The sequence below is a fragment of the Narcine bancroftii genome, chromosome 11 (assembly GCF_036971445.1).
Source record: "Narcine bancroftii isolate sNarBan1 chromosome 11, sNarBan1.hap1, whole genome shotgun sequence".
Taxonomy (NCBI): domain Eukaryota; kingdom Metazoa; phylum Chordata; class Chondrichthyes; order Torpediniformes; family Narcinidae; genus Narcine; species Narcine bancroftii.
The window spans coordinates 21884254-21903527 of NC_091479.1; the positions used below are offsets into that span (position 1 = coordinate 21884254).

The following is a 19274-nucleotide window of genomic DNA, read 5'->3' on the forward strand; positions in this document are numbered from 1 at the left end:
TAGCCTTTTGCAACAATGTGACCCAATGATTAGATATATTAACAAAATGTTTTTAAGGTAATTTAGTTTACCTGAGATGGCAAATTTTGCTTCCTGTAGAAGACACTCAGGATTTTTCTGGTTTCAAGTAAGGAAACAAACACAAACAAATTGACCGAATCATGAGATCAGGTAACTAGCTTTCCTAGTATATTTGAAACTGCTAATATATTCATAATTGGACTCATTTATAAATAAAATTTTCCAAAAAAAAATAATTGGACTCATTTGTATGGCCCAGAATTTGGAAAAGAGTGAAGATATCCACTTTCACTAAATGACACAAAACCTGTCAGTAACTTTGGCACAGAAGGAGGATGAAACAATGGAATCACAAGTGCTGGCAAGGATTTTCATTGAATATCTTGCTGCAATAATTTCCTGCATTGTTGCAATTAGTAGTCTTTAACAGTTGTTACGTCACATACCAGCAGCAATAGAAATTGACCAAGAGACTGTTATTGTTTTTATTTTAAAACAATATATTTATTAATAACTACTAATATAACATAATTAAATAAACCCCAACAATACGCAAATATATGTGTGTTGGTGTGTGGTGTCTGTCTGCACCTGCGCCTGTACGCATCTGTATGTCTCTCTCTCTGCATCTGTGTGTGTGCACAATTCTGGGCAGTCATTCCAAAGTTCAGTCTTAGAAATCCTGTGTTGAAACTCAGACTTTTAAACTGATGTCCAATAGTTATAAAGGAGGTGGGAGAGACTGAGTGACTGGACTGCTGAAAACTCACGAATCCTTGTCGAGTTTATTGCAGAGAAATTCCTTTCTGACAAACAGTTGTCAAAACTCCCCTTATCCTTGCGTAGGAAAGACAAAATGAGTGACTTTCATGACGCTTCCAAAACCCAGGCACAGGTCAGTTGAAATGACTATCACCTTGGTCACTATTCAATACAGCAATTCTCCTGCTTCCTTTACCCACGGTGGTGCAATAATTTCCCTGACAGGGAGAATTAGCCAAATTGTCCATTTCATACAGAGCCACTCCACCTCTGTGTTCATCAGATGGCTGGTGTTAAGTCATGAATGCGGTTTCTTTAAGTGTCATGTGACTCTCACCACCTGCTTTCCTGCATAAACAACTATTCTTCGCTCTTCCTCCAGAATATCATCTTTGGCTATAATGTATACTTATGGTGCCATCCAGTCTCTCCACAACTGTGAATGGTTGCAGCCTGTACTAAGCCTTAAACTAATAGTCACACAAAATGAAATGGGAGCTCTTAATACCTCCCCAACAAAGAAAATTTTGACCTGCAAGAGGATAATTTTAACTGCAACCTACAATGTTTGAAATAACACATTCACCATTGTTACGTGATATAATTCAAATATATAAATTTTCAGCAATGAACACAAATAATAAGTTTGCAATGTTTTGCTGAAAATTGAAACTTAGCATCTTGAAAGGCGATCAGCAATTACATTATCCTTGCCTTTAATATGAGTTATCATTAAATCATATTCCTGCAGAATTAAACTCCAGTTAACAATTGTCTACTTTTGTTTTTCATTTAACTCAAGTACACTAAGGGATTATGGTCAGTATACACACTAAGTGTTCCCTGAGCTGTGCAGATGTAACCACTGAAATGATGCAAAAACATGGGACAACAATTCTTTTCTTTGGTCGAATAATTATTTTGATGTTCATTGAATTTCTTGAGTGAGTGAGCCACTGGATGGCCAATATCATCACCATCATTCTTTTGTAAAGCACGGCTCCCGCAGCTTCATCATTAGCACCTACTGCTAAAGAAAATGGTTTTTCAAAGTCGAGTGACTTAAGCACAGGCTGGTGACATAAAACGTCTTTGGTTTATCAAATGCTTCCTGACAAAGTTCTGTCCAAACAAACTTTTCACCCTTCTTCAGAAAGTTAGTCAAAGGAAGGGCAAAATTTTAACAGAACTTTCTATAATACCCTACCATTCCCAAAAACTGTCTTACCCATGGGAATGGGAACTTTTGCCTGAACAGGCGCCAACTTGCCTTGGCCAACAACATAAACAAGTCACAGTAGCATGACCAAATTCACTTTTAGCTAAATTAACCGCAAGGTTTGCTTTTGAGTTTGTCAAACAATTTCGCTAATTCAGAGATATGTGCTTCCCAGGTGTCATTTCCCATAACCAACTCATCAATATAAGCATTTGTATGCTCACAGAATTTTCTTTGGAATGTCCCTGTAGCATTTTTCATCCCAAATAGTAAAACATTGTATTCATAAAATACTGACGAGGTCACAAATGCAGAAATTTCCCTACCTCTGCCTTTTAAGGGAACACGCCAGTAAACTTTTAATAAGTCCATCTTCGAAAGAAATTTAGCCTTTTCAACCTTGTCCATACAATCATCCACCCTAGGGATAGGATAAGCATCTGTCTTTGTTACCACATTAACTTTTCTATATCAGAGCAAAATCTAACAGTCCCATCTAGTTTAGGCACCAGGACACAAGGTAAACTCCAATATGAGGTAGAATGTCTAATAATATCATTCAATCTCTTGACCTACCAGTCTGCACTTTTCGACATTCATTTGATATGGATGTTGTTTGATAGGTTTTGCATCTCCAACATCAGGACCAGTTATTGGGATTCTCTTTGGCACGTCTGAAAACAGGTCCCTACATTTTAAAAGTAGCCCTTCCATTTGCTTATTTTCCTGGGGCTGAAGATGAGCCAACTTAGCATCCAAATTCTGCAAAACACTTGAATGAGACAGACAAACTGGGACAATGTTTTGTTTGAAGTGACCCTCACAAGAGTCAGCTTGTACTGTCTCATGGCCCCGGACTCCCTAGTTCCATCAACAACCAATACTGCTGGTGAAGGCTGTTACTTGCTAAAATAAGGTTTTAATATGTCGACTTGGCAACTCTGCATTTTACTTCTCTCATCAGATGCTCTAACTATGTAGCTGACTTCATTCCCCTTTGACGTGATCTCACATGGGCCTGAAAATGTTGCTGTAAGGGGACTGAGATTTGTCGTGAACAGGATTAACACTTTATCCCCCGGTTTAAAAGTTCTCATCCTTGCCTTTTTAGCATACCAGTCCTTCTTTTTGCTTTTGAGTTTTCAAATTCTCGAGCTAATTTACAGATTTTCTGCAAACAATCTTCAAACTTTGAAACAATCTAACAAATTCAACTTCACATCCTCATTAACCTATTGTTCTTTCAACAACACTAAAGGATCTCTAACTTGGTGTCCAAACACCAACTCAAAAGGTCTAAAGCCTAATGACTCCTGTACAGACTCTCTCACTGCAAACAAAAAGGCACCCTCATCTTGGTCCTTCTCATTCTCAAAACAATAGGTCCTCATCATGGTTTTGCGGGTCGAATGGAACCTCTTCAAGGCCCCTTGAAATGACATGCAGATTTGGTTAGCTCCCAATTTATAAACTATCTGTTGAAACAGCCCCGACATGAAATTACCTCCCTAGTCTGATTGGATCTCAAGGCCGGGAAAAGTGAAAAATTTATAATAGTTTTAGCTTCTGGAAACCTGGAGGCTGTACACATGACAGTTAAATACTGATTCCCAGCTTTTGTCTTGGGCGATGGGCCAACACAATCCACAATAACTTTAGAAAAGGGTTAGTCAAAAACCAGAATGGGTTGTAGTGGAGCCACTGGGGGTCTTTGATTGGGTTTACCCACATCCTGACAAATGTGATATGTTTGGTAAAATGTCATTTTTTTTCTTAAACAAGGCAATAGAATTGTTTAATAATTTTATACACAGTTTACCTCACATCAAGATGACCACCCAAGGGCGTGCTATGGGCCATGGTTAAAATTTCATCCCTATAGACTTTCTGAACTAAAACCTGGTAAACCACTGCCCAATCTTCAGTGGCAGGGATATCAGGTGGTCTCCACTTCATCATCAACATGCCTTCCTTGAAAAAAATAGCCAACTGGCACTTTCTTAATTTTATCATCGAAGAAAGTCTCATCTCTCGCTTCAGTAAAAATCGGGATATTTGTCCTGCCCCATGATAAACTCTTTTCAGAATAAGGACAAATCAGGAACAACACCAGAACTCTGGTTCAATAAAGGAGGAGTTAAAGTCTTCGACAAGTCATTACAACCCGAGTGCTGATTTGTAATATCACAGATTCTGGTCCCTGTGAAATCAGTCTTCATAGCACCGTCTACACTGGCAAGCTTTTTAGCCATAGCTCAAGTCACTGCGCGCAGGCTGGATAGATTCAGAATCTGTCTGTCTCATCAATGACTGGCTTAGTTGTCAATCTCACCACAGGGACAACTTTACCCTCTGCAAGGTTATTTCCTAATAACAACGAAAGCCCCTCCACTGGTAAACTTGATCGGATTCCTATCGTAGCAGGTCCATCAACTAATTCTGATTTCAACATTAACCCGTGCAGATCACCCCACACCCCCTCCCCAGACCTCGAATCAAATTTATTTCACCCGTAGCACTCTTATCTCCCAAGCTCCAAAACAATGTTCAACCCAAGTGATACTGGGCAGCCCCAGTATCTCAAAGAATTTTCACTGTCACTTGTGGTGACCCTTCCTTTACCAAAACCAAACCTTCTGACACAAAATATTTGAATTTATCAGCTAATGTTATCAGCAGGTCAAGAACCTTTTTAATTCTATGTATTTGAATTCAGGCATCTGGCGCTACTTCCTTTTTTGTTTCTCTCAGCACAGAACAATTTGCTATCACGTGACTAGGTTTCTTACAATAGTGGCAAAGGGGAACTGAAGATTTTTCCTTTTGTTGCTTTACCCCAGCACTATTTCCCGATTTATTTTCTAACTTACATGGATAGTCCATATTACCCTTTTGGAAGGTTCTACCTGGTACAAATTTAAACCTTTTTTGGGAGGGGGGGGGTTTAAGGCATACTCATCCACTAATTTAGCAGATTCCTGCCATGTTTACACTTTCTTTTTATCTAAATACGCTTTTATATCATTAGGAAAGCATCTTTTAATTTCCTCAACTAACACCAGTTCTCTCAGTCTGGTCTAATCTTTTTTTTTTAAAGTGCACAATCGGTCAAAGCTTTGTCATATGCAAAAATCGATACAAGACTGATTTAATCGATTTTCAAATTCCTGAATTTTTGCCTATAAGCTTTTGGAACCAATTCATAAGCTTTAAAAGCATGGCTTCACACTCTCATTAATCAGCAGTTTGTTTGGTTGTAAGGGTAGAGTAAGCCTGTTGGGCTTTCCCTTTAATCTCGCTTTGTAACATGAATGGTCTTGTGGCCTCTTTAAACTCTCAGCAACTTTCTTGAATTGATGGAAGTATTTATCAATCTCAGCCTCATAAAATGAAGAAATTAACAATCTCCCTACACATCACAAACCTCTCACTAGAACCAGAAGGTGGAACTCCAGCTCACATTCTCTCTTTCAAACTCCCTTTGCGTCTCTGCTTCCTCCCTTTCAAGTCTACATTTTTCTAGTTCAATCTGTTAAAACTTTAACTGCTACTCAAGGGATTTACTCTTGGGAAACTGTTCTAACTCACCCTCTCCAAAATTCCCCACTGCATATAATTGTCCAGATCCCCTTCTTTTTCATAGATCACACCAAGTCCCAAACTTTGGGCAATTCCATCAACTCATCCTTTTTCTCCCTCTGAAAACCCACAGAGGACAGCAATTTTAACAACTCATCAATTCCACTGCTGCTGTTTTTCCCCCACACACAAGCCTTTTAAAAAGGAATTCAACCAATAAAATTGAAAATTCAGTCGATCAATAGCTCCAATTTTGGTCAGATCCTGGACGATCCCCCAGTTTGTTACATCGCAGACCAGCAGCAATAGAAATTCACCAAGAGACTTATTATTTTTCTTTTAAAACAATATACTTATCTTAATTAAATGAACTATATGCGAGTGTGCGTGATCCTAACAATTCTGGGGAGTCATTCCAAAGTTCAGTCTTAGAAATCTTGTGTCAGACTTTTAAAGACGCCCAGATGTAATTACATAGGAGGTGGGAGAGACTGAAATGGACTGGACAGCTGAAAACTCACATCCTTGTGAAGTTTATTGCTGAGCAATATCCTTTCTGGCAAATGGTTGTCACAACTCCCCTTTCCCTTGTGTCGGAGAAACAAAATGAGTGACTTCCACGATGCTTCCAAATCCCAGGCAAGGGTCAGTTGAAACAACCATTACCTTTGGCCATGATTTGATGCAGCAATTCACCTGCTTCCTTTATCCAAATACTGGTCAAAATGACCTTTTCTTTGGTCACGGTGGTTCAATAATTCCCCTGACAGGGAGAATCAGCCGAATTGTCCATTTCACACAGTCACTCCACCTCGGTGTAAATCAGACGGCTGGTGGTCGATCATGAATGTTCTTTCTTTAGGTGTCCTACTCACATGACTCTCACCACTTGTTTTCCTGGATCAACAACTATTGTTTTTTCTCTTCCTTCAAAGTATCATCTTTGGCTATAATCTGTACTTGATGGTGCCATCCAGTCTTTCCACAATTGTGAATGGTGCCGCCTGTACTAAACCTTAAAGTGACAGTCACACTAAATAAGACAGGAACTCATAATACAGTGAAATTAGCAGGAATCACAAGAAGCTAAGGGGTATTTAATTTTGCAAATGATACACTAATCTAAATTAGTGCAATTGTGTTTTTCAATACATTGTCTTCTATTCAGCGCAGCTAAACAATCCCTCGGTTCTCAAACACTGATTTTATATTATAGAATGCTGGGTGACCTCTATTTCTGAAGTCCATGCAATTTCAAAAAGCAAATTCAACTAAAACTGAGTTTCTCTTTAATTTTTGGTTTTGCTTTCATCTAGTTTTCCATGCTGTAAAATATTTAAGTTGCAATTTACATTTCTGCCATCCTGTCAGAATTCTTAAATTGCCCATCTGAATGCCACAAATCGCAAGCAGTGACTTATTGCCACTGATGTTGGACACCTCTGTGGAAAGCTTTCTTCAAAGTCAGTGGCAAATATCACTTCACTGCTGACCATAAAATATGGATCAAGCTTCTCCAATACAAACCCAGCCGTGATTATTTGTAGTACTGTACAGTAAAGCTTTCACATGGAATTCAGAGCACACCCCTACAAAGCCTGACACCATTCGAAGTACTATTAGAAAAAGTTATACAGCAAGGAAACAGGCTTTTTGGCCCAACTTGCCCACATCGATCAAAATGTCCCACCCGCCTACATTTGGCCCATCCAAATAAACACGGCAGAGTATGTACCTCGACCACCTGTGGCAGCCTATTCCATTCACCCCTAACCCCGTGTATAAAAAAAAAAGGTTACCCTTCAAGTTCCTACCTCTAACCTTCTCTTGGGATTATTTTTAGTGTTAACTCACTCCTGGCCCTTTATGTCCTCCTGATTTCCTATTTTTAGCTGGCTCCTCAGTTCCTGAAACTCCTCTTGGTATACATGATGCCAGCTGAATTTTAACTCATGGTCATGCCCTCTCTCCATAATTGTCTTAAACCCAGAGGTACAATAGACACCGGTCCCCACTCTCAGTTACAAAATACACGATGATTGCTTTTTGCACCAATATACCTGGAAAGGGCCTGTATAAATGATTACCTTCCAACCAGTTAGTGTTCTCAAGCCAACTGTGACTAGAGTATATAGATATGTTTTTGGGAGGTAAATTGGGAAAGGTTTGTGGATCATATACAAACACTTTAAAACAGATCTTATTTGAAATACTGGAGCTCTGCTAATATTATTCATATCGGCCTCTCACAGATTTTGCAAGAGCTTTGAAGAGTGCTCAAGAGACTTTACTAATGGATTGTTGTTTACAAAAAGGCAACAGATGAAAGATCTTGTCGGAGCCACAGATAGGGAGAGGAGGGATCACTTCTACAGTTTTACAGCCAGCAGCACAAGTTGGCAAGTTTGTGGAAAATTCCATTTGGAAGATGGGTTATAAATGCTTTATTCAGCCTGGTCAAAGCCCCTGTGGTTCATGCAAGAGGAGAGGAACTCTGTGGTGACCTGAAAGAAAGGGGTCATCATTTGGAGAACCCTGAAGAGGCAAGTTAAGTCAGCAAGACACTGGAGTGGGTGATGGAAGTACATCAGTTGTGGATGTCCTGGAACAACAAATCTCTATCCCTAAACCGACAAGAACCTTCCTGAGCCTGGTGAACTTTATAAATGTTAAATTCTGTGCACAGTCTAAGAATTGCCTGCAATCGGTGAACTTGGAGGAATGAGAAGTGAACCAAAGAACTTTTCTGAACTTACACACACGTGGGCTTAGAATTAGAAGGGGGTTGTTAGGTTAGTTAATAGTGATAAGTTAAAGTGCGATTCTGTTTTCATGTTTAAAGATAATTAAAAGCAACTTTTGTTTAAGTGACCATTTCTCTTGGTGAACATCTATTGCCGCTGGGTTTTGGGGTCCTCTGGGCTCGTAACAACTACAAAAACAGTAAAAACCAACAACAACAGCTAACGTAAGGTGGCGCAGTTGGTTCAGCAGTTAGCGCAACGCTGTTACACTGCCAGCAATCGGCATTGGGGTTTGAATCCCGCACTGTTGGAAGGAGTTTGTACGCTCTCCCTGTATTTGCATGGGTTTCCTCTGGGTACTCCGGTTTCCTCCCACCGTTCAAAACATACTAGGGGTTGTAAGTCAATTGGATGTAATGGGTGGTATGGGCTCATGGGCGGAAATGGCCTGTTACTGTGCTCTATGTTTAATTTTTTGAAAAGCGTCAATGGTCATGTTTATTGCATCAAAAGCCCATTAGGTTTGATTTTCTGACAATCACAGGGAGTTACTATCTTTTGATTCTTCTTCACATTGCTCATTTATTAGTTTTATGTTGAACAAGTCCGACAACCTTGATAGTTTGATAATGTGTATTTTTCCAGCTGTAGAAAGAGCTCATCTTGAGAGCCCAGTCAACCCAATCCAAAAATCTGATTAGTAAACTGCTCAGCTATCAAATACAAAAAAAAACATTTCTTCTCTTCGTTCTTACACATTTCACAAAACTGACTCCTCACTGCGGAATAGTATTCAACAATTTAATTTAAAGGTCAGAAACAATAGAATTGCGGTCATAATCACACATGCCTGCTGGGATTTAGAATAAAAAAGCAAGTTTGGAGACCCACAGGAGTTGGAAGATGCTGGGATTTAAGCTAAACACACTGCAGAGGAAGTCGGCTGGCCAATCAGCATCAGTGGGAGGAGAATGGTCAATGTTGTAGGTTGAAATCCTGATGAAGGGTTCTAGCTTGCAACAGTGACCTTTCTTTTGCTCCCACTAATGCTGCTTGACACCAGGAAAGAAACCTTAACTGGTTTACCAGGTGGTGTGAGCTTTCACCAAGACTGAATGTGTCACTACATCCATATCACTGAATGATTTAGAGCAGTGATTTTCAAACTGCCCCCTTAAGCTCTCTGATTAGTAAGGGATTGAGTGGGAAGGTTGAGAACCTCTGTTTTAGACCAATTGTAACTGAAATATTTTGTTTGATAAAAATTGTCATAGACCCATTTCTTTTGGAGTTATGAAACCATGCACATAAGTCAATTAGGTGCAATTAAAACAGTGGATTTCAAACTTCTTCTTCCACTCACATACCACCTTAAGCAATCCCTTAATCACAGAGCACTTATAACATACGGATTGTTTAAGATGAATGGCAGTTTTAGGGGGCAGTTTGAAAACCACTAGTTTAGACCATCTGGTGATAATGGTCATCACCCCCAGGCTTGTGAAGAAAATGCAATCATTAGTAGGTTTACGAAGTGCAATAGCCGAGTGCAGACAGTTAGGAACAATGACAATTCCTACATTTTCACTGCAGGAACGTGCATGCAGTTTGACAGAGTTTCAACTAAAGTTATAACGTTCATAAGTTGACCATTTTATCTTTTTTTGCTTTAACACAGTTGTTACAACGTAAGCAAGCAGTTTTTGAGGACATTTTAAAGGAGACTTAATAGTTGCCACACCCCAGGAGAAGAGTTTGTTACTGAAGTTGCACCTAATAATCTCCTGGAGAACAATGTGTTTTTATGACAATCTGATTCCTCACCAAGACTCATCAACTCCCTCTTACAGATTACTTTATGTGTCACCCGCCACCTACCTTGCTCCATGCCCCCCTCCCATGTCCCGCCCTCTCCCCCCACAGCTTCTTGTTCCCTGCCCTGCACCTTTCACTTTGAGTTATCAATATTATCTTACCACGTAGAGTACATACTGGTCCATTGTCCTGGTTCTTGGATCTTTTGTTTCTGAACTGACTTGGGATGTCTAATGAAAGATCTTTAAGGGAGAACAATTGTTAGAACTATAACAGGCTCCTACATAGGAAACAGCTAAAACAAACAAGACAAAGGTACTTACCAAGGAATGGATCAAACTTCCGAGATTCAGTCCCGCATATTAGACAGTTTACTTCATTCTGAAGTATTCCACCAAATATGTTAGTGACAACTGTTGAAACGCCATTTCTAAAAAAAAATCACGGGAAAATTTTTTAAAAAGCCACGTTATTGCTAATTAACTGCTCCAATTATACGCTGCAACAAAAATGAACAAGACTAAATGCAGCATTTACCATCAAACTTTTTCTGCTCTTATCGAACACAAAATATTAGACTGAATAAGGAACTTACATGCAACATTTACCATTAAACTTTTTCTGCTCTTATCGAACACAAAATATTAGACTGAATAAGGAACTTACATGCAACATTTACCATTAAACTTTTTCTGCTCTTATCGAACACAAAATACTAGACTGAATAAGGAACTTACATGCAACATTTACCATTAAACTTTTTCTGCTCTTATCGAACACAAAATACTAGACTGAATAAGGAACTTACATGCAACATTTACTGGAGGAAGAGATGCTTGAGTTGTCTGGCAAAATAAATGACGTTGTCATACCATTGTAGCTTCGCTGAAGCTCCAAGTGTAGGTGGTCTAACAAGTATCGCATGAATTCATGAGCATCTTGTTGCTGATATCCCCTGCAGAGGGTAAGATTAACCGAGTGATATTTGGCTCAGTAAACCAGCTCACACAAATTAATTCCTTTCATTGCAAACTGCACAGACCACTGCAGGTATGATCCTGCAGCTTATCAGATAAATTGCGGAAAAATGACAGTTTCATTGGAACCACAAAACATTTGTTCACATTTGGTGTGAATTATGAATTCTGCCCAAAGCATGCCTCAGAGCAAAAAGCCCAGTACAGCACGGGTAAAATTCTCTCCACTATCGAGAGCAGCGGCAATCATCAAGGCTCTGTTCTCACTGCTGCCATCATGAAAAAAGGTACAGGTACCACAAATTTTGCACCACCAGGTTTAGGAACAGTTTGCTGCCCTTCCACCTCCCGACTCCTAATCAACAAATTCAGAGACTCATTTATGGATTCTTACTTTGCACATCATTGATGACTTGATTTTTATTGTATGAGCACAGTTTGTTTACATTGTAGTGACACGGACCGGCCTGAAACATGGCCAACAAAAGTGGTGACCATGCAGACCTTGAGGTAACAGCAGAGCCGTTGTCCCAGGGGACTTCCACCGGGCGGAAAGATGGGAAACTCTGGCGGGAACGCTGGCCAATCACAGACAGGCACTCTAATGACGCGGGGCCCTGATGGCAACACCTGGGCTCATCCGTGCAACGGCCAGAGCAATAAACCGGTCTTGTTTTTCAAGGCTTTGATGCGCGTCATTCTTCTCCGTGCTTGCATAGCGCAAACGCTAAAACATTAATTTAAACATGTAGCATGGTAACAGGCCGCAAACCCATGTTGCCCAATTACGCCCAAATGACCAACGTTTTGATGGGTGGGAGAAAATCAGAGCACCCAGCAGATACCAATGGAGACACGGGGAGAACGTACAAACTCCTCACGGAAAGCGGCAGTGTTATGGGTATATTATATTTTATATTATATAATGATATCTCTTTAAGAGATAGATAGTGGGGGTTTAGTGTGTAGGTCACTTCATAAAAAGAGTAACACTTCACAAAACATCTCATTTAAAATGCCAGAGCTTTGCTCGAGCCAGACATACAGGCCCCGAGCACCTTTGCAAAGACAATGAAACTGTTTTGGAAGGAATTTCAAAAAGCAGTGCAAAGTAAGAGTGCTGATAAATATTTTTTGCTGTAGTATTTTCTATATCCAGCTGTTGACTTTTTCTCAAAGTTTGGGTTTGGAGCCCTGCAAGGGATTCTAGTTTTTACAAGCAGAGAGAGAGGAAGAAACAAACAGGATTTCTCTTCTGGGGTGGGGGTGGAAGAGGAATGGAGAGAGAAACTGTATTCTGTAGTGGCTTTTGGAGGCTGCAACACGACAAGTTGGCAGTTTGTTCAAAATCCTATTTTGAAGATGGGTTGTGAGTTCTGAGTTCAGCCTGTTGAAAAACCCTTGTAGTCCTTACAAGAGGGAGTGGCTGGTTAGAGTGTTTCACCTGAAATAAGGGAAACAAGAGGAACTCTGTGGTGACCTGGAAGAAGAGGTAATCATTTGGAAAACCCATGATGGGGCAAGTTTCTTCAGCAAGACACTGAAGTGGCTGATCGGAGGGAATCAGTTTGTGTGTGTCCAACAAGCAACGAATCTCCCTCTGAAACCAACGTGGACCTTCCTGAGTGGTTACCATTTTCCTTTAAGCACCAGAGCCTGGTGAAGATTCATAAATGTTCAACTCTATGCACAGCATAACTTGGAGGAGTGAGAAGTGAGATTGGACTGTGAATTAAAGAACTTTCCTGAACATATACACATGTGCTTAGAATTAGAAGGGGGTTAAGTTAATAGTAATAAATTGAAGTTTGATCCTGTTTTTTTATGTTTAAAGAAAATTAAAAGTCACTTTTCTTTAAGTAACCATTTGTCTTGGTGAATTTCGATTGCTGCTGGGCTTTGGGGTCCTCTGGATTCAAATTCAAACCCTGGTTTGCTGGTGCTCCCTCAGCATTGTGTTAACTGCTATTCTAATATTGCCACCTTGTTTGTTTAAATTTCTCTCTTGTACAAGTATCTTTTTCTTGAGTACAATTTACACTACTGACAGGTAGAAATTCTGTCTGGGCAACAAAAAAAATGAATCTCAGGATTGTATGTGATGTCATATATGTAGTCTGACAATACATCTGAACTTTGAGAATGAAAATATTTTTTGCTGTAGTATTTTCTATATCCAGCTGTTGACTTTTTTGCTCTGGATTACAGCACCTACAATTTTGTAATTGAACTGAGAGAGGCTGATTATCTATTTTGGACAAAACAGAAGTAATCTGCTGCCTACCTGAAATTTGGCATGATCTTCCAAATGACATAGAAAAGAGATTCAGGACAGAATGCAGTTTGGCTTCCTTGCCATAAGGCGCAGAGAGTTTTCCGGAACTCTTCTACCAGGGAACTGCAGTGTTGGCAGGAGAAAAAAAGGAAGGAACATTAGTAATACTACCAAAGTATACTATCAGTTGCCAATCGAACGATTGCATGAAGTTGACAAATTTCTTTAACATGGAAGTTAAAGATGTTTTTGAAAAGACAAAGCTGTCTGACCAACTCCTTTATTTTCACATAAAATATTTTACATCCTTCAGTACAAAATCTATTACGGATTTTGCTCCACTTCCCACCCTTTTCCCCCATGAATATTTGCAACGTCTCAATGAAAATTGATTTAAAATAATATTTTGGGAATCTCTTGAGACATACAAATCACAGCATTAAAAACAGAATTTACATTTTCGAACTGATTCATATTTTTTCAAGGCTACAAGGGAATGGGGCAAAGCAAATCTTGTAAACCTGTTAGCCCTTATTAAAACTCCCAATTAGCAGCTTTATTACATGAATTCAGTCCATCTACCTTCAAGACAAGAACAATATACTAATTGTGACAATATTAGATTTTAAAAAGCAACATTCTTCTGTATTAGCTATTTTTTTCCCAAGTTTTGATATTAAAATAATTTTCCAACCACTTCTCCCTTATGCCTGCATTATTCAATATTGTAATTTATAAAAGTGGTCACATACACACTGTTGTCACCCTGGCTTCTGGTGTGATAGGTCCTTCTACCTGCAGTTTTACCACTACGCAATTCCACTGCTGGCAGTTCCTTGAAATAACAGCAGAATTGCTGGATGTTACTGCAAGGAGGAAAAAACACATCGAAAATTATACCAACTATTGCCTCTAAAGATAGACCTTTCATCTTAAAAGTTTTCAAATACATCATTGCTAAATAATTCAAGTCAAAGAAAAATAATCTGGGAAATTACTGGAAACACTCATGTCAGGAGAATAGGTGGAAAGAGAAGCAGTTCCACTGGCACTTTGTCCCAGAAATTAATGGGGAATTAACCAGTTAAGAGGTCCAATGCAAAAGGAAAACAATTAGCATGCTGGCATCAAATCATGGTGGGGATTGATGGCCTCCACCCATCAAATGACGTCGGCATGCTGATTAAACCAGTGGAAAAAGGACAGCTTCCATCCACTCCATTCGAAGGTAGACTCTCTGATCCCCAGGGATGAGTTCAGTGGAATCCAGTGTCCCGGTTCAACATGGCCCAGTGGAAACAGTATAAATGGCTTCCTATCCCGGGACACTGGACAACCAATTAACTGGGATGCCATTGGAAAAAGGGCTAATGCTTCAGGGCAGAATGCAGTTTGGCTTCCTTGCCATAAGGCGCAGAGAGTTTTCCGGAACTCTTCTACCAGGGAACTGCAGTGTTGGCAGGAGAAAAAAAAGGAAGGAACTGGGATGCCATTGGAAAAAGGGCTAAGGCTTCAGGGCAGACTTCCAGTGAAGCTAACACTGCTTCTCTGTCCACAGGTTCTGCCCAGCCTGCTGAGTGTTTCCAGATTTCTATTTTAATTTACACAGCTTCCATTCACATTCTGATCCAAACGTCAAGGTGCTACACAGCAAATAGATACTTTTGCAATGATGCAGCTAATTTGTACACTGGTAGCTTGCATATACAGCATCCCAAATAATCTGTTTTCCTGACAGAAGCTGAGAGCACGGGACTTTGAATGAGAACAGGAGTGTTTTAAAAAAAAACATCGGGAAAGGTACGTGCTTGTTAATTTCCTCCATTGGCTAATTATCAGTAGCCAATAAAAGGAAGGGGAGCTTAAGCAAACCACTGTAGGAAGTCGAGGATCCAATTATAAAGAAAGTGTTGAGACCCAGTGAGTACAGCTTCTCGACCAGGGTAACGATCGTATTAAACACCAAGCTGAAATCAATGATCAACAAGATGGCATATGAGGTGTCGTTCTCCACATGGGCCAGGATGAGTGAAGCAACAAGGCTTTAGCATCGTCTGTGGAACAGTTTCTTCTATAGTCACATTGAAATGGATTCAGCATCTCTGGAAAGTGTTCCACCAGACACTTGAAGCATTTCATAATGGTGGAGGTCAATGCCACAGGACGGAAGTCATTAACTGCCCTCTTGGGTACCAGGATGATTCTGGCTGTCTTGAACCCTGCTGCAGTAGGTGTTGAAGATGTCCGTGAAGATCTCCTTCAATTGGTCTGTGCAGTCCTTCAGTCTCTGGCCAGGTATTTTGTCTGGTCCCGTCACCTTGTGTGGGTTCACCTTGGATAGGGTTCTCCTCACCTCGCCTGCAGCTGTGAGGAGGGCCCATTTAGCAAAGGGACATGGAGCATTTGAAGTATTATGTGTAGTTCTGGTCTCCTAACTATAGGCCATAGCAAGTTACATTATCATATTTCTGTGACTGCGTATTGGATTTTACTTTTTGCATCCACAAGATAGTTGGCAGGGCCGCATTTAACATGCTATTGGGAAGATGACACATTACCCATTCTGCCCTCAGCTACTCAAAGACCAATGCAAAATTTGGTTCAAGTCGTGAGTGACTAGAAGAGGTAAACCAGAAAAGGTGTAACCACTGGGCGAACTGACAGTTAAAGCTCTCGCAGGTGAGAAAGAGGAAAAGTGGTGGTGGGGGGGGGGGAGGGGGGGGGTGGTGAGTGTCTCTTGCACCCACATAATTGAGCAGACGACATTACGGTAGACAAAAGTTAAAGAATTTTATGTATGTTACATTCTACATGTAGAATTACATTGGTAAAAAGTAAAGGTTCCATTATTGCAATCAGTTAGAAATTCTAATTTTAGGTCAAAATGCTCAATTTCCAAAATGGAAAGGAATGCTATAAATTAAAAAAACAAGAAAAGCTGGAAATAGCACAACTTGGAAACAGAAGCTGTTAACATTTCATGTCAACATTGCTTTACCACAGACATTTCATGAAAACATGATTTGATTCGATTCTTTTATTCTCTTGTAATAAAACAGAAAAAAATTACAAAATTTTATTTTATCTACTGTAAGGCAGACAAAGATTCGGCATCATCAGAAATTGTCTGGCACCTCTAAGTCAGAAAAGCAAAAGAGTCTCTCCAACCCCCCCACCCCCCTGCGAGTCACTGAGCATCCATAAATTCACCTCCAGTACTCCCGCAGCCACATAGACTTCAGTCTAAACCATCAGCTGCCCAAGCTCCAGATCCAACACAACCAGGAAGTCCTCGCTCAGCACCCTCTCGCATCCTGGATCTGATACCTGGTACCAATTCAGCCCGCATCATACGTGGGTTTCTTGCCTTGAATCACCAGCAGCTTGCCTTGGCCACCGTCCCATAGGATTGTCTCCTCTGCTTCTCCTCAAACAGGGGGTGGTCTCTCCATTTCATGGTGCCCTTCCCCTGTCAGCTACTCCCCAGAGTTTATAATTGGTCACTGCTGAGTAGAACCGTTTCCATCTCGGGCACAGATCCCAGTCACAGGATTTTAAAATAAACCACCATCAACTGCTTTAACAGGCCATTTAAAGCTTGTACAGAGTTGACGGTAGTCAGACTGGACATTTTGACCCCCCCCCCCCCCCAGAGGAGCGCCATGCCTCGGCTCTCCACTGTAGCAGCACTGGCATTTTTCTTTAGCATTCCAAATTTTTCACTTTTATTTCAAATGTGATGTGACATCTGCAATATTTAGCTCAGTTAACCATTCCTTACATCCAAGCACTTCCTACATTTTTTATTAGTCTAACACAGGGGTGTCAAACTCAAATTCACGGAGGGCCAAAATTAAAAACTTGGACTAAGTCGAGGGCCGAACTAAATATTTATTGAAAATTTTCAACAACATCCGCATGTTTTCTCTTCTTTCAACATATGTAATGTTAAACTTTAGGATATAACTTTAGGAGGATAATGTTACAGGTCAGTAGTAGGTAGCTCAAGTTCACCCTTTGCTTGACCTGAGGGAAACCTGTTTGGTCCCTGTGGAGATGTAGTCAGCATTCACAGGCTGTGTCCATTTTGGCCTGCATCAGGACTCAGCATTTCCTGCTCACTCCTCAGGCTCTAGGCCTCTATTCACCCTCGACCCACCATCCCTCTACCTGACCAGTCCTTTACCCAACCTCTACTCACCCCTCACTCCACTCGCTCTGCCTCTACCCACCCCATCCTATACTCGCCCCTCTACTGCCTCTCCCCTCAACCTGTTCCTCCCTCTACCTGTCTCTCACCCTCTAATCACCCCTCCCCTACTCGCCCTGCCCCTCCCCTTTTACCTCTTCCCTATCCACCCCTCCTTCTACTCATCCCTCCCTCTAACTGCCCCTCGCACCACCATAACTTCCCCTGCCCATTACTCCTCACCTACACCCTCTGCCCACCCGCTTACCCACCCATTCAGGCCCAGCGCGCTGCCGATCAGCCTTTGCGGAACAGCGGGGGCCGCGCGCAGCCTGCCATGTCCGTCGCGCCGACAGGAAATCACAGGCGCTCGCCCATCCGCCGCACCGCTCGGCAGGTGGGAGAAGTGACTGGTTGTGCGGGGAGCCTTCCAACTGGCTTGCCGGCTGATGACATCGACAGACTTCTCGTGTTACAATTTTGTTTTCCCCATTCTCAAAGTTTGCACGGTCAACCTGCAACACTCTTGCTCCCTCCGCGTCCCGTGGATCTGATGCCCGGGTGTTGTTAGGATTCCCAGCAGAAGGTTTGTGCAACTTTACCATTCTGGATTCCTTTTTGAGAATATTCTGGCCATCTTTTAAGGGGGGTGGTTTTAGGGGGGGGGAGGGGATAGTTAGGGGGTGGGGAAGGATGTGCAATGAAGGGGGAGGATGGTGGGGGTGACATTACCAAAAAACAGCATCGGCTCTCGCTGCAGGGCGGGCCACCTCTAATACATTTTTGAAATGATCTTGCGGGCCAAATATAATTATATCACGGGCCAAATTTGGCCCGCGGGCCAGAGTTTGACATGTGTGGTCTAACACAACCATCTTAGCATATTTATCTCCACCTTAAATAATGAGCAAAAAGGTTTATTTTAATAATGTCCACATTACTTTGACCTTCAACCACTTAAAAATATTCAACGAGGTTTGAGCTGATTTTTGACCTCAGTGACACTTTCCCGCACCAACTTCGTATCCTTCAATTCCCTTAACGTCAGAAACCTTTGACTTAACTCCGAGATTGAAAGGAGATCCGCACCACTTGAGTAGAGATGGATGAAAACTTTTTCCTCTTTTGTTCTGAAGGGTTGACCCCCTAATACTGAGACCAAGATTTTAGACACTTGAGAGAGAAAACATCAATTCTGCATTTACCCTGTCAGAAGCTGCTAAAAAAAATTATTTCTCTCAATGAGATTCTCTGTCATTCATTTAAACTCTGAGTTCAAGATGACCTTAAATGGTGTTCAGCGAGCCTCATAATGTAGTCAGTACTCTGGCTCAACTTGAAACTCCACTTTTCATTGTCTATCTTCCATGATATCTACGACAATGAAGGCTAGGACGAGCTTGTGGAGCAGCATGTCGTATAGGCGCCAGGACTCACTGAAGTCAACAAACATCAGTTAACCAGCCTTTCCCACTTATGACAGAAGTGGTTAGCTCTGAGATAAAGTCATCCAGCTGTAATATTAACTCACTTTTTCTATCCATAAAAGCCCATTAATTAGCAGGGTTTTGTTTTTACTTTGGATTGCACAGAATTGTTAATTCCTCAGAATCTCCTTCTTCAGCTGCCTTCATTGTTCTTCCCCTATCTATGCATCCTCTGAGACATCACAGATTCCTCTCGTGGCACCAGA

The 19274-nt window shown here is 41.0% G+C and overlaps 1 protein-coding gene across 13 annotated transcripts in view; it reads right to left on the reverse strand.

Moving 5' to 3' along the window:
- Positions 1 to 19274, reverse strand: part of usp3 (ubiquitin specific peptidase 3) — a 77970-nt gene that overhangs the window by 16432 nt on the left and 42264 nt on the right. For 12 of the 13 annotated variants that reach the window (XM_069902893.1, XM_069902894.1, XM_069902904.1 and 9 more), the window contains 5 exons: positions 14145 to 14258; positions 13402 to 13515; positions 10949 to 11095; positions 10464 to 10570; positions 10302 to 10382 (listed from right to left, as the gene is read on the reverse strand). In XM_069902893.1, coding sequence (XP_069758994.1) covers positions 10302 to 10382; positions 10464 to 10570; positions 10949 to 11095; positions 13402 to 13515; positions 14145 to 14258 — 563 coding nt within the window. The remainder of the gene's footprint in view (positions 1 to 10301; positions 10383 to 10463; positions 10571 to 10948; positions 11096 to 13401; positions 13516 to 14144; positions 14259 to 19274) is intronic. The other variant, XM_069902895.1, reaches the window with a different exon arrangement.